Here is a 16,502-nt window from a genome sequence, read left to right as displayed (position 1 = left end):
GTGAGTACCAGTGAGTACTGGTCAGTGAGTACTTAGAATTTTAAATTTTGCTTTTATTTCTGTTGGTAACACTGTGGTAATACTGCAAGAATTATAGCGCTATCGTTCCTAAGTTCATGGTGTCGTACGATACCTATAAAAGTTCACTAAGGACTATACATATAATAGTGGAGGGTCGCGAACTCAAACCTGTTCAACTTGTTCTTCATTGTTCTTCAGTTTATTAATTTCTAAGGAAGCTTTTAGGGTAAGAACATGTAAGAAGACTTAAACGTACAGAATATGTATCCTACAAATTTTACCGTGTGATTTTATCGATTTACGAGCAGCTAGTCGATTTATAGTTAGAGATTCAAAAATTTGTTTGTTTTCGCGACATTGGATTGGTTTCTGGACTTTTGAACTGTTTTAGCCCTATCTCACTCTCTCTCTTTCTCTAAAACGGAGTAGTAATTTTCTTTCGTCGTTATTATCGATACCTAAACGCACCCGAATTTAGTAGAGATAACTAGATATATCTAAATCTAGATGCAGTGAAAACGTGTTCGCTATGTTTGACATGAGTCAGGAGTAGAAAAATATTGGATAACAATGGCGGACGAGGAACTACCAGCGGGTTGGGAAAAACGTTTGAGCAGATCTACCGGTACGTCAGTTTATTAATAGTATTTGACAAACCACGTAGAAATGTATCTTTCGCGATTTATTAATTTAATCTATAATTAATTTATTCAGAGATTTATGTTATTTTGCTATAGAAACGGTAGTATGAGGTATACAGCCGGCATTTTTTCGCGTAACTAACATTATTCTTATTAAATTAAGAATAGAATCGCAAAGAAATCATAGTTTTGTAATTGAAATATTCTAAGCTACATCGAGATGTTATAAATTCTCATATCCTAATATGTTTTATTACAAGATATGTCACATAGATTTGGTCCTGTACATTTGTATTTCTTTTGTAATATAAAATAATTCATTCACAGGGCAGCATTATTATTTAAATATTTATACAAAGGAAAGTCAATGGGATAGACCAGATAAACCTGCAGATCCAACTGGAAGTAGCAAAGGAGATGGCCCGGAAGAGGTTCAATGTTCTCATTTGTTGGTAAAACATTCAGGGTCTAGAAGACCCTCTTCCTGGCGAGAAGAAAATATCACACGATCAAAAGAAGAAGCTTTAGAGCTTATTAAATGTGAGTTGCTGTGACAAAAAAAAGACTTGTTGTCTGTTGAATTTTTCATTGTAACCTATACTTCAGATTTCAGTTAAGTTTATTATTTGCATTTGATAAATTAATATAACTGGTTTTACAAACTTAGCTTACAGAGAACAGATAGTATCTGGAAAAGCAACATTCGGAGAACTTGCTTCAAAGTATAGCGACTGTAGTTCTGCTAAGCGAGGTGGGGATTTGGGACCATTTAGTCGAGGGGCTATGCAAAAGCCATTCGAACAAGCAGCATTTGCCCTAAAAGTTGGCGAATTGTCATCTCCCGTGCATACAGACAGTGGTATTCATATTATCCAGCGAACAGCATAAACAAGATTAATCTCAAATAAAGCATTCAATCTTTTGAAAAACAGTTGCCTCAATTTTGCCAATAATATATGTTTAACTAAAGGGGCAATTTTTGGATACCTCTCTTAAGCATAAAGCACATTTACTCATACAGTGACAGAATTCTTTTTTGTGTGAACAACACGCACACACAAACATTCTAATATTTTAGCATCGAGTTATATATTTGTGTCTTCCAGTGATCCAAGCAGACATGATTTATTGGAGATTATTAATGTTTCCTTCATGACAAAAAAAAAGCAGCAAATCAATTTCTAAAAAGTGAATCAAGATAAAATAGACAAGATTATGCATGCTTTAATCAAGTTCTCTATTTTTATCTGCTGCCCTTACATTCCTTAAGTATTAGATTAATTTTATTAACTTGACATGTCAATTTAACTGTCTCTAGAAAAAACACAAATTTGTATAATTCCTACATAGAAGCAGAAAAGAAATTGAACTGAAATTATTCAATGCATTTTTAACATATATTTTGTTTAATTCAGTTGAAACATTTAATTAATAAAACGTGTAAATGTATAAATATGTACAATTATGAACATGTTGCTCAACTACTGGCAGATATTCACATTTATTGTTTTATCATCATGTTGTTCATGAAACTTTACTTTTTGTAGACACAATGGGGGAGATATGTAATTTTCACTTATACTTTGCTGTTGTGAACTTGTATTCAAACATGCACAAAACTAAATCCATTTTTTTTCTTAAATATCTCCTGCCCTGTTTTAAGCCTTCCCTAAATTTAAATAAGATTTCCATTATGAACAAAATGCAATACAGAACCTTATTATTATAACTGACTGAAACAATCTCCATTTTTCTAGTCTATTATCTGTATTCAACAATTATCCATTGTTTCTAGAGACTGCGAACACTTGTGCAACACATTCTACTTATTATGTATACTTAAGTATGTGTTATAATTGTATGAAATATTTCTTACAATCTAGCTTGTGATGAATATTATTTAATCAGTGTGTATACGTACTGGTGAAACAATTTGTTCCTTAAAAAAAAATAAGAAAGAGAAATATGACACGACGCATTTATCCGGGTTAGAGAATAAATATGTTTGAATGTCATTAATATATATATGTTGATTTGTTAGGAGTTCGACACTTTGTAATTGTTAAGTTAATATTGCCGTCTTCTCGATGACGATAGCCGCGATAAGTGCATTAATCTAGCAAAAAAATGCTGTATTCAAATAACAAGCGGTGAGCAATGAAATATATGCAAGAAACAAATTGCATTGTAGTTTTTCTATCTTATATATGTGTAGTGTGCACCAATAAGTAATCTACAATTTTTAATTTAATATGTATCTCAAATTATTTATATTTTTCTGACCGTTTATTAATAAGGCACTGTACGCTTTGAGTTTCTTTACCAATAATTGTAAATATAGAAAAAAATATTGATTAGTATTGGTGTCTTTGATAGAAACCGTTAAGTTATTGCGTTGATTAATGCTCAAGAAAATGTCAATACGAAGATTTTATATACTTTGAATAGTCTTTCATGTACGTAATGTTTTTTTTTATTACTTATTACGACTAACTAAGTGAATCAACGGCATTTGTTTTACAACTTACAATTTACTTTACAATCATTTTTTATTCAGTTAATAGTGTTGAGAATAAAAATATGTTGAATTTTTTCCTGTAAGAATTATAATAGGAGAAGATGCTAGAGAACAATTTGATATAGTAGAAAGAGCTAGAGAATAATTGGATATAACGTTCTCGAAATATGTTTTTTCGATCTCTTTAAAAATAAATATTAATTTCATAAAAAAAGTCGGTAATTATAATTATTAATGAAATAGCATTACTAAAGCCCTCCATTTTGACTATTATGGCTTTGCTAGAACTTCTGTTTAGGGGATTCAACTTCGATGACCATGACTTGAAATTGTTATCAAGGTCAATGTTCTGAATAACTTTTCCATAGATACCTGTCTTTAGTTTAGTTTAGCGATAGGTGTGTATTCGTTTGTGTTTGTATTAGGCTTTAATTATTATGTAGACGAGGGTGTCTACATAATAATTATAACGAAATCCATATGTATTAAGAAATAAAGGGGTAGATGGAGGAGGGTCTACCAATACATACAAGCATTCTAAAGCAGTCTGATAAGTGCACGGACATGTATATAGGGAAACATCGTTCAGAACATTGACCTTGATAGCATATTTCAAGGTCAAGGTCTTTGGAGCTGGGTGCCCGCGATAACTGCCAGGGCAGATTTGATTCCTTTAACATATGTAATCAAATCTGCCCTTGCAGTTTTTGCATATCCCACCAATTTGGGGCTGGAAGCGAGAGGATTAATGCAGAAGCTCTGTGCACCCTGTGTGGACCACTCATTATTAATACATACATATATACATATAAATATATACCGTCCTAGAACCGAAGGAAATCCGTCATTCAATCAATTCCCTCTCAGCTGTGAACCCCACGACGAAACTTTGGTAGTAGTTGTTAATGCAGAGGCTCTGCGCACCCTGGAACCACTCATTATTTATATATAGCGTCCTAGAACCGAAGGAAATCCGTCATTCAATCACTTCCCTCTCAGTTGGGAACCCCACGACGAAACTTGTTCTAAATCATTATGTAATCATTGGTGCAAGGCGTATATTCGCATACGCGAGGGGTCGGATTATGATTGGCATAATGTAGCAGAGGACGTTGCACATCCACAACGTTGCACGTATGTTAAATATAAATGATTATCAGGGTTCAGTAGGTCAGCTTAAAGGTGACAAGCCTGTACCACATTCTTTCAAGATCATTTTCTTTCCATAAAGCAACCTCATCGGATGGTTCTTGATAGAAACGCAACGCGGAGAAAACGAACAACATTAAACGTCTCTACGGAGCGGATATATTTCTTCTCATTTGTTACATTTACGAATTTATCCATCGCGTGCGCATCGGTGTACTCAGCACGATTGCAACTCGTCATCTTAACGAACCATGTAATCATTTCATGCGATCATTATTTTACAAATTGATTACGATATCTCTGGATTAGGCTAATTCCCAGACACGCGAGTTTCGAATGATCTCGCGGTTTGAATTAGATTCGTAGTTTATACTTCCGGTCACGCTCTAGGTAAAAAGAACTCGGCAGAGATTGAAACTGAGGAAAAATTGAATTTTATTTAAGCTTCTGAATTATATACATAATATATCTCAAGTTTTGTAACGCGTCTTCAGAGTTGAAATATCGGAAAATATGATCTAGAGAAAAAAAACTTCTCCGTCACAATAATTGCCCTACTGAACCATACATTTTCTTCCGGAAACATTTTTTCGTATTACTAAAAACAACGGATATATTTTCGGTGGAATTAGCTTCACTGATGGTGCGGCAAAAATAACAGGAAATTTAGAAACGCGATAGGCTTATGACGCACGAATTTAATAAAAGCGCAATTGGACGCTTTATAATAGTTTCTCGCGGTATCTCGTTTAAAACGAAAAAAACCGCAAAACCTTCACAATAATGTAAGTGGATAACACGGGTATAAGTAATTTTATTCCCTCCAACTGTACGTAGATCGTTTCGTCACGTTCAGGCAAGGCCACATAAGGCTTTTGAGCAACAAAAATATACAAATAGAAAAACAATCGGACATTCCGCTTTTTAATCGCAGCGGCCGTTTATCTACTCTACTGTGTTGCGTCGAGAAATTAGATGTGGGGGGAAGTTCCCACTGGGATAATATATCGAATTAAATGATTTCACAACGACGCGCGAGACTCGTGTAGCATACATACCGCGACAAAACTACAGTGCGTTAAGAAATGATAGGTTCAGTCGCATTTACCGTCGTAACTTATGAACGAACCCGCCTCGAGCAAATTTTTATCAATGTTCGTAATTGTACTTTGCGAGCAAAAGTCGATCATTTTGGTGCCAAGTTCATGCTTGCGATGCAACACGAAAATATATATGTAGTCAATATATTCAAAATAAATATTGATGACCTTGAAAACTATGAGACAAAATAACATTTACAAAAAAACAAGCTCTGCGAGATACTGATCACTTGATACCATTCAAATTATACATAGAAAATTTTTGACTTTGTCGAAATTAAAGAAGATATTCTGGGGGTCACACTTAAGTGAGACACCCAATATGTATAAACGGTTATTTAACACTAAACCTACCACGAGAGTTTAAATGACCCATTTTAGATTTTTTATTTGGCAATTATGGAAATTGTAAAGGTGTTTTCACGTGAATTTATGGAAAAAAATATATTTTTGGACACTTGTATATACTATATATAATAAAAATTGCACAAAATATTAATAAATTTAATCTTGTTATTTTTATAATGCTATACACATCAGTTACTTTTGATGGTCGGTAGGTTTACTGGTCAAGTTAAAGCATGCTTCACGCTTGGGCGACGAAACTTCGGTTTTTTGATTCTAACAAACGTTGAAGATGTTCAAACAATGAACACTGCAATGAAGCATCACAATAAGTGCTGTGGGAACAGTGGGGACGCGTAGCTATTGTTGACGGTGGGGAACAGTGGCAATACTTCGTCTCTTACGAAACTACAGTAGAGCCAGCGAATGAGAGATCTCGAAAAGACAGTCTTCGATGGTAGAAAAATAAAATGAAACACCCTGTATATTACAAAATATTAGAGAAAAAAATGGTCAGCCCCGCTTCGCTTCAAATATTGTTTAAATGTATTTAAATGTTCATAATCTTATAAAAATATACCTACTGTTGCATTTCGGAGTTTCTAGGAGCACACAAATGTATATGTGGATTCACGCATACGTGCATAATGTACACAGTTCATACGATTGAGGCATAAAAAATGTTTAAATTTGAAAATTCTGGAAGGTTTCTTAATTAAAATGGCATTCATAGGATATCAAAATTTACGAGAATCAGCTGCTGGTTATCGAAAAGTGACGGTAAACTTGAAATTCAAAAGATCAGATAACGTAATTGCATTTTACGTCAGCAAAAATAAATATTCTCGAATCTGTATTCAACCACATTCAAATATCGATGATGATTCATTCAAGAACTAATCTTACCACTGATGAACTATACAAACATCCTTATATTAGTTTTGTGTATGCTAGACATCGTTAGTAAATTAATCATTTAGCGGGGTATATCGGTTTGACTGCCATAACTGCATGTTATCGCAATCGGTATTTGTGTTTGTTGCTTTCGGTCGAGGAGCAAACAAACATCCGAATGATTGTGTCCAAAGGCGCAACAATTAGGAAGATTGAATTTGAAGCGTAGTTATTGCATGTACGTTCTAAATAATTGGACCGATTACGTGATTACAATGAACGCATGTAACATTGTTGTTACGTAAGGATCGGATACGTGAAACGGGTGTAGAATCTACCTGCTGAAATTGGATGGGGAAAATGTGAACTTATCGTAAAGAAGACAGGCAAGTTTTATATATTTGTTCGAGTCTATTCATAATAAACAGCTAGAATGTAGTATAAAATAGTTCGTCTCAAATTATGTCCAGTTATAGTACCCGGTGACCTATGGCATTGCGTCCGCGTGTCATAACCCGGCTGTTCAAGGAATTCGAAACAAACAGCGTTTCCATTCAACCATCCAACCGCGATCGCGGTCGTGCCTTGAAATTTCCATATGATTTCGCAGCGGGGGTTCTCTCTTTCTCTGTTACGGCCTTCGATAAGTTCACGTTACGTCATTCGAACCGCAAATAATTCCTGTGGTGTGGCGTTTTCGTGTCCGGTCGAGTAGCTGGCCACACAGCGACGCGCGATGCGTGCAGAGGACACAAGAATTTTCCGCCGTCTAACGATCGAATGGACCCAACGATGAACGATCACACATCACAGTATCACACCGGATAATCGCTTCTGTGCGGGTTACCCTTCACTCACCGACAATTATTTCATCGACATACGTTTTCATTGATACATATATGTATATGTATACAGGGTGTCTCAGCTGAAGGAGACCACCTAAATATCTCCTTTATTTTTAATGGCACAGAAGATATTTATGGCATAATTTAAATGCTATCGAAGGAGGAATATCATAGAAGAACAATTTCTTTTGTCCGGTTGTTTTTTCATAGTTTTTTCAAGGTCATCGTTATTTTTTTATCGGGAAAACTTATTTTTGTTTTATTCCATCTTATAGTGGCTGAAAAAATACATTTGAATATGCTTAAGTCATTAACAAGATGGAATAAAAAAAAGTTTTCCCGATAAAAAATAACGATGGCCTTGAAAAAACTATGAAAAAATAACCTGACAAATAAAAATTGTTATTCTACGATATTCCTCCTTCGATACCATTTAAATAATGCAATGAATATTTTTTTTGTGCCATTAAAAATAAAGGAGATATTTAGGTGGCCTCCTTCAGCTGAGACACCCTGTATAATTTGCATATAATTTTTGTTGTAGATTATTTTCATTCAGCTAGTGATAATGTGTTTAATGTATCATGACATCTATATTTATTTCTTTGCATAAAAAATAGCAATGCTAGTGATATACCAGTAGTTGTTGTGAACACATTACCGACCGGTGATTATTGCATAATTTTGAAAAATCTATGGTACATATATATGGCTAAACACTTTTTAATGGAACCTTCAATAGCAACAGCAATTTTTGTTGTGAACTAACAAGTCATCCTCAATAACGTCATCTAATTGTTTCGCATTTAAAATTGCAATGTAAAAGAAAATTTCTATATATGTTCTCTTTTGGTACAGCACAATTATTGAAAATCCTATTAATACGCTTCCGGTAGGCAAAGTGTTAAAGTATTTTTCGCTTTATTAACACTAGGTTTACAGAGAACTCTAGAACTATTTCACATTATTTTATAAACATAACAAGTATGTGTCTATCTAAATTTTTGGCCCTTTCTCCAATAATATATACCCAAAGAAATGGATTTGGTAAATAATTCCTCGGGGAAGCATCTTTACAATCTTAATAATCACAAATTAAAAGTATTAGAACCCGTCATTTTGACGGGTCCCGTAAACCTAGTGTTAATATCAATAATAATAAATGAATATATGAAATCAAAATTAAAATAAAATTTTCCGCAAACGAAAAAATAGGACTTTTGAGGACGATCGCGGGCTAGATCGATCTTTTATCTAGCGTTTTTGGCTACTGAAAAACCTCATCTTTGTACATATTATCGAGAAATGAGAACGCGCATTCCGCACCCTTGCAATCCTGGAAAAACGGGTAACCCTTCTGTGAAAAGAGCGCGTGTATGGGAGTGGGGATAGCTGTCGCGTCTCGGCACCGCTCGGCTCCACTCGGCTCGGCGCGACGCGACGATTCGAGCGATGTGACGCGTGCGCTGAAACGCTCCTCCACATAAATATCGCGGTCGCGCTACGACGGTAGTAACACGGGCCGCGCTATCATCAGCTGCTCCGTTGCCTTTATGACCAGTGCCTTTTAACTCGAGAACGCGACAGAACGGGTGGCGTGAATTCACGTCCAGAAATCATAGATTCTCGCATCGTCTAGCGCTCCACAACGCAGCTCCGCTGGATCATCGATAGCATCCGTGAGTGGAGATTTTTTCATACCTATTACACAAATCGATCGTCGATCATTCTACTGTCATTCGCACGCGTGTTTACGTACTCGATGGTTTCTAAATTACTTTCTTATCCTTTGTTCGATGCTTGCTAGCTGATCGCCGCGATTCTTGTTTGAATTTCGCGGGCGAATACGTTGCGCGTACTCGCCTCGATATAAGTGACCCGCTGTACTGTATCTAAGGTTATTGGCGTGATTCTGTCTGTCTGCACAACTTCGGTGATAATTAATTAGCAATGTAGCACTTCATTAAATGCAAGCCATTGATCTCGCGAGACACTGATATTTTTTTTCGAGAATGTGGACTCTATGCGCACTGCTTCTGTTTTAAGTTTGTCTAATTCGCTTCTAACGTTGATATGCAGTTTATCTTAGGACCTTCCGGCATTTCTTATCAATTGTTCTCATTAGGATCACCATTATGAACGGTTATAAAATTAAAGATATTCCGTTTCCGTAGAATCGGATTGTATAATGGATAGAAAACAATCGCTATCGCACCGGTTATAAATTTAATCGGCGGAACGAATCGCTTTGCACTTCGCGAGTAGAGATAGAATTAAAGTGCTTCATAAACATTCCTGTCCTTGCTTGTTAGAAAATTGATTTATTGGGACGTGTTGTACTATCCTGATGACACTGTACTGAATGAGTTTTTGTTATTATCTCTAATTTATGGAACCCTTTTATCTTTTACAATTCGCCTCGAATTGCTCAGTATTCAACTAAAAGTGTGAGTATTAGGCCGATAGATTTAAGGGCGCGCAGTGGCTCAAGTGGATAAGAATACGAATACCGTGGTCCCGAGTTCGAATATCCCGCCGGCACCTCTGAAAATATTGTTCGTGAGAAAAAAGTGTTCATGTGATATCTAAACTGTGTGGTGTCCCAAGGTGGTTATTATATTACCCTAAAAAATCAGCTCTTTCTTACAAAAGAGCTGGCTTGATTTTTTAAAAAATACCATGAATCTGTATCTGCGGCGCATACTGAGCGATACTATGTATAATAGGGGATTTCCGGACAAAATGAATAACTCTTAAAGCGAGTAATGTTTATTTGAACAATTTTTTGTCAGTTGTCAAATGTTTTAATGAGAATTTTGGTTAATATTTTTATTTCCAGCAAATTTGCGCGTAAATAATACAAATATTTTATATGAAAAATTATAAAAATATATTGTTATTCTCATAAAACTGTTGACACGTTTTAAAGGTTCTGTAAATAATCTAGCTTATTAATAATAAACTTCAAGATTAGAGATTTTTGTACTTTTACAACTGCAGTTTTAAATACTATATTTCGTAATTCAAGACTTTTTAGATCCTACACTTCGAATTTTTGACTTTTATCCACTGGATTGAACACTAGTGTGTCTACTTTTTTGGTGTAGCGCAACCTTAACGTCTTCTGACAATTAAGATAAAACTAATGGCCGACGAATAGGTGAGATTAGATATTGTTAATTACAGTTTGTTCTACGCGGAACGAATAATGAATAATGTTTATTACAGTGCTCGAAAACAATCTAACACTTTTACGGAGGTTTAGTGAACTTTTTGAGTTATCGAATCATGCTTAAAGCAAGACATTCCAAAGTCTGTTGATAAGTTAACGGGGAAACACGCGACGTACCGTTTTTGCCATCGCGTAGTAAACGGATATTTTATTGTACAAACAATGCGGATTCGAAATGAAAAGTTTGTGCATAAATTGCAAGACACAGGAGATAAATATTAATTTATATTTCTTACCAATAATTTTAATGTAGTGGCGAATTAATATATCAATTCTGTTGAAGTCTTCTAATATTCTCACTGTTTCAAATTGCACCTATTCATTTTCATCGTAATTGCGTATATTGCTTTACATTTTACATAATGCGGAGCCAGTAATAAAGTCAATTAACACTTTATCTACCGGAAACGGTTAGGTCATAACTAGACGTCGGTTGCGAAATAAAATTGTCTACATTAACTGCAAATAAACATTTATTTATTTTCTTAGAGAAATTCAAATTTTCGGATTTGATTCAGAATGTGATTCTATAATTTTCAGTAGCTTTGTTCAGTAGTTATTATGACGAAAAACACGATCGTGATTTTCATTAATACCTGCTGAACAAAGCCACGTAGGAGAATTTCGCAAAGGAAGAAGTTAATTCAAATACCCCTGGGAATCACCTGTTTCAAGGAAGTACAACATTTTTCAGACACCCATTATATTATATTATATTATATTATTTGCTTTATCTACATCGTATTTGTGGGACTGAATGAGAAAAAAAATTCCGGATTTATCTCGACCGGTCTTGTGTGCACTTTGCATTTGCCCAACTTGCACCGAACAAAGACGAAGACGAGAGGACAGCTTAGTAATTTCGCGGATGGAAGGGTAGATTGTTCGAGCGTCACTTGGAGTTCTGTTTCGAGTGAATCAGACGGAAAAGTGGTTGGCTACGAATATATCTGGACTTTCAATACGCGGCAGAAGGCAGCTGATACGAATAAAGGATCAAGAAAACAAATCTTGCACTTTGTTCTGTGGAAGAGGAGGCTCGGCGGCTCTTGGCATCAGGTCGCTCATTGTATCAGTGACATGAATATTTCATTTCATCGAGCTGTAGATAAAGCTGAATCACTTGAACATTGTACGGTTCAATGCGAAACAACTATTTCGTCTTTGTTCGAGCGAACGGGATCGCATGGATGTTAATTGGAGGATTCTTTTCATCTTCCGTTACGTTTCTAGCACGACAATTAAAATATCTGATCGGATCGTGACGTCGCATTTCTCAATGATACGATGCACCCCTATCTTCAAATTTATTTATTTATACCGCTTTTCGACAATAGAAAATAAATTTACAAAATATTTATAGAGCAATCGTCGATATTATGGAAAACTTGATCTTAACCCCTTGCCCTGCGATTTATTTTACAGTTTCAGTGATTAGAACTTTTTTGTAGATCATAATTTCCTAAAAAAAGAGAATATTGATATCTATTGTATGTCTATACGTTCTCTAATAGCTGTATATTAACAAAACCAAAATAGAATCTTCGTCACGAGTCGGACACTATATTGTAAGGCAAGGGGTTAAAAGCTTGTCAAAAGTAGAGAAAGTTTTTGTTTTCTTTTTCCTGCGCTGGAGCGAAGAAACGAATACACAATTGTGCTTTATTACACTTTGATCTGAGAAAACGGAAACCTCTCCGAAAATAGTAAATATACAGGGTGAGTCACGAAGCGTGATCAGCTTAATTGTTAGATTATTCTGTTGCTAGCGATTCGATCGGAAATTTTTTTAGCTAAAATAACATGATCCAAGGCTAATCTCTGGGGATATTCGTTTTTCATAGATCCTACGATTTCCGTTCTCTTAGATCAAGGCTTTCCTGTGTTTCATTTCTTCAGGAAAGAAAGATCATTCGTTTATCACAATGTCCACAAAGTTTGTCGGTTCACTACTCTAATAGGTATAATTACGCTTGGGTATCGTTTCACTTATGGCGTGTTATACTATGTACAACGAACTTGCTTTATCGTTTTCACTGTTACTACATTCTCTGTAATTGTTGAAAAACTTTTTAACGCAGTTTTGATTGTACACAATCGAATAGTAAATGTTCTATCGTGCTATCGGAACGTGCGTTTGGAGATCATTTGTAGCGTGTTACATTTTAATCGATTTTTATATAAATGGCGAAAGAAGGATCAAGCAAACTCCGACACTGACCTACATCGTGAAAATAGCGGTCGCGCACAGTTGTATGAAATTTTCATTTGCTGAAACGGGCGGCCGCCGCGCCGCCGATTTCTGTTTCAATCTCAATCATCATTGGCGGATGCTTTTAGGATCGCGCTGGAGTAAAATCGAACCGTGGGCACGTGCAATTGCGATTATTCTGCGATTAGTTCCAAGATTCGCGTTTATTCGAGAAATATGAGATAGCGGATTGATGGTTTTAAGGCCTATCGTTCGAGTAGACGTGATATTTTCATGCAATTTCTCAGAACACAGCAATCGTACAGCGCGAAAGCTCGTGCGTCGTAATTAGCGCAGTTTGTTTTCCGAATGAGAAGCTCCGTGGTATACAAAGTGATTCAGCTAACAAGGGAACCCCGGCTACCGATACACGCCGATTTTGACGAAACTTTGCACAAGTGTTTATTAGATTCCCTTAATAATTTAGCTGTATTTCGTTCGTGCCCGTTGTTTACTTTAAGGGAGAAATCAACCCTTCTCTCCTTTTAGGTATAAGTACTTATAAATCCCAAAACACAAAAGATATCAGAAAATGGTTGGAGCAAAAGTGATATCGTATCTTGGAGCTCACGAAAATGCTTTTCAAAAACATGTTTTCACAGATTTACTTTTGATACCATTGACACTTTCTTCATATTTCGAAATGTGTATGCACGAACATACAATATTTCAATGACTTATCTGTCTACTGAAAAAAGATCTCGGAACATAATCAATGTTTCACTACATGCGTGTATAAAGATAATAATACGGAGATAGAGCGGTTAAGTGTTTATGTAACTTTCATTTCTAACTTCTTGTAGACTTTCGCGCGCAGCTCGTGACCATATACTATTCGCGACGAGGATTTAGTGCTTCCATAAAACTGTGTTTAGAGAATTAACGCAAAGTAGCCATTAACATTTTGATGGAGACGTAGACAAGTCGAAGTAAATCTAAACATTTATTCTACGATTCGATAAATAAGAATTTGCTATTTTCAATTGAAAAAATTTCCAATGATATGTACATAAGTGTTAGAATTCAGGTACGTACTTGTAGAGTTTAACTAAATTATTATACGTATCCAATAAACTTATAACAAATATAGATTACGGATTTTTATGTAAAATGAAAGTTGTCTGCATTAATTGCAAGACCCAGAAGATACATAGATATTTCTTTCTTCAATCATTTCAATAACCGGAAGTAATGGAGTAAAATTTCTAGATTCTTTTAAATGCTTTCACAGTGTTGCATTTCATTTGGGAATTATTGTCGTAAATGCATACAATCCTTAGTTATAAGTTACGAGTTCGGTGAACTTGTTTAGAAAAGCGTGCAGAATGGTGACCTTGACAACATATTTCAAGGTGATTGGGATCGGAGAGGAGGTAGCACATCGGCAAATGTGCGTAAAGTAAAGCCGACCAACAAAAACATTAAAGAGAAATGTTGTTCAGGATGATGACCTTGACGACATATCTAAACCTCATTGAAATCTGAGGGGGGGGGACCCTTCCCTATACAAGTTCACGTAGACAGGTGTAAATCGCAATGATAACGTGATTGGATCAGAATCCCCGTAATCTGTTAATAAACATTAAAATAAAAAGAATCTGGTCGATGTTTTGCCAGATATTTAATTACACGGAGTATATATCTGATACCTGTGATACCTATTTGTCCATCGTAATGCAGTCCATGACATTGATAATGCAGTGCACTTCCGTAAACACTCGACAGTCTCTACGTTAACCGGTTTCTACGCTTCGTTAACTGTTTATCCTTCGTTAGCAAGCTCCATTCTATTCCGGATCATTAACTGCGATTCAATCCGATTCTGTGCTATACAAACACTATACGCTACTGGTCTTCTCTTTGAATTTGAACGCACGTGTACAGTGGAGCGGCTCTTATTTTCGACTTTTCAATTCTTTTTATCTTTTAGAACAGTTCCATTAATAGAAAAATAAATTGCGTTACATTTAAACATCAACATAATTACTAGACCCCGGATTTTATGCGTTTATAACAAAAATGAGCGAGTGCAATTTAAAACAGTGAAAATATTAAAAGTAAATATTAATATTCTTTTCACCACACTAAAATGATTAATGAAGAATATAAATTTATATTTAGCTCCTGCCTCTTACAATCGATGCACAAACTATTTACATTTCGCATAAACATCCGGAGTCTAATAATTACTTAAATGCTTCTGAAATCGACTTTTTCGATTATCTCACCGGGTCACCGAGTTCCTATCGAAAGCGAGTATCATTGTAAGTGTTTAAAAAGAGTGGTGGTTCCGTTTTAGAAAATGAATCGATTCCGACCTAGAATATTTCCATTCCTTGTGATTTAAAAAATTTTATGGATATATGAAATTGGTATAATATCTCATACAATACTTACATGTTTAGTAATTGATTAGATATGCCGATATATTTAATAATGTAAACAATATTTTGAATAATGATACGGCAATGTTTAGTGGCGCCAATGGAGCTATTTAGGTGTTAGTTTCTCGTGTAATCACCCGGTACACATAGTTCCAAAATTTAAGGATAAAACCGCTATTATTGTGGGCACCAATCTAATAGATATTGTTGAGAAGGAAAAAAAGGATCGAGATGCGGGAGTGTCTTTGGCCACAAAAAGTCACTTTCCAGACCACTCACTGTGCGATGGAGCGGCCGAGCAAGCGACTCCTTTTTTTCTGGCCGACATACTGAACTCCCTTGCAAATCGCCGATGGGTCATCGGGTCTCGGGAATCGCGTGGATATGTTTTCGCGAGTCTCCATGGCGATAGAATATGTCCGTGTATACACACGAATCGATCCGGTGTTCTTTCGTATTAACGAGAGTGGAAGTAAGAGCGCTGATAGGGCACCGTCGCGGCAACACGTGTAATCATCGTCCGGATGACGCGCGCTCGTTCCGAAACTACCGATGAATGTGTGTCGCGAGGCTCTCGATGGTTTTGAACACGCGATCCTGTTTAGACGGCAACAAACCTGATTCTGACCTCTGCATACGATCGACGATCAACGAGTTTCACTGTTCAACGATCGAATGATCATATTAACTCCCATGGCGCGCGCACGATCTATCAGCGCGCTGGGATTTCTGGTACGCGTTTACTGTCGCTCCATAAGTAGGCTAAACTCGGGTTAGCCCGTGATACCGTGATAGTCGCTCTGTATTAATATCTTCTGATTCGTCTATAACCCGCAGTTGCCAAACCCGATTTGTAGAAAGAGAAACGGGCGGACACAGTGTTGATGTTGTAACAGATACGTGGGTTTCCTTGAATTTGTTTTGGTGCTGCGAGAGGATATTTATGCCCGTGGATTTTTGTGGAAATCTTTCGTAAACATAGTACGTGGTCCGAAGATAAATCGAGTTATTGTGAAGTGACGCATTGTCCAAGTTAACAGAATCTGATGCCCCATACGTGTGTCACGAAGATTTGGAATAGAAGTGTTTGAAGACAACAGGCCCAGCACGTAAAATTAACTT

At 36.0% G+C, this 16,502-nt stretch overlaps 2 protein-coding genes across 3 annotated transcripts in view; both read left to right on the top strand.

Annotated features, from left to right (window-relative positions):
• The first annotated feature begins 99 nt into the window (after positions 1-99).
• Positions 100-3,394, top strand: LOC143209687 (putative peptidyl-prolyl cis-trans isomerase dodo). Of its 2 annotated transcripts, none has more exons than XM_076425692.1 (4): positions 100-247; positions 529-646; positions 990-1,202; positions 1,330-3,394. In XM_076425692.1, the coding sequence occupies exons 2-4, from the start codon at positions 592-594 to the stop codon at positions 1,548-1,550; spliced, it is 489 nt and encodes a 162-aa protein (XP_076281807.1). In that variant the 5' UTR covers positions 100-247; positions 529-591; the 3' UTR covers positions 1,551-3,394. The 2 variants fall into 2 exon arrangements, with proteins under 2 accessions (XP_076281807.1, XP_076281808.1); XM_076425693.1 differs by having other exon boundaries at positions 115-257.
• Positions 3,395-9,009: 5,615 nt separating this feature from the next.
• Gs2 (glutamine synthetase 2) overlaps positions 9,010-16,502 on the top strand; it is a 25,965-nt gene continuing 18,472 nt past the window's right edge. The window contains exon 1 of the mRNA XM_076425685.1: positions 9,010-9,192. The gene's annotated coding sequence lies outside the window, so the exon portion shown is untranslated. The remainder of the gene's footprint in view (positions 9,193-16,502) is intronic.

Source organism: Lasioglossum baleicum, chromosome 6, assembly GCF_051020765.1.
Source record: "Lasioglossum baleicum chromosome 6, iyLasBale1, whole genome shotgun sequence".
In the NCBI taxonomy this organism is placed as follows: domain Eukaryota; kingdom Metazoa; phylum Arthropoda; class Insecta; order Hymenoptera; family Halictidae; genus Lasioglossum; species Lasioglossum baleicum.
This window is presented reverse-complemented; position numbering and strand designations above follow the sequence as displayed.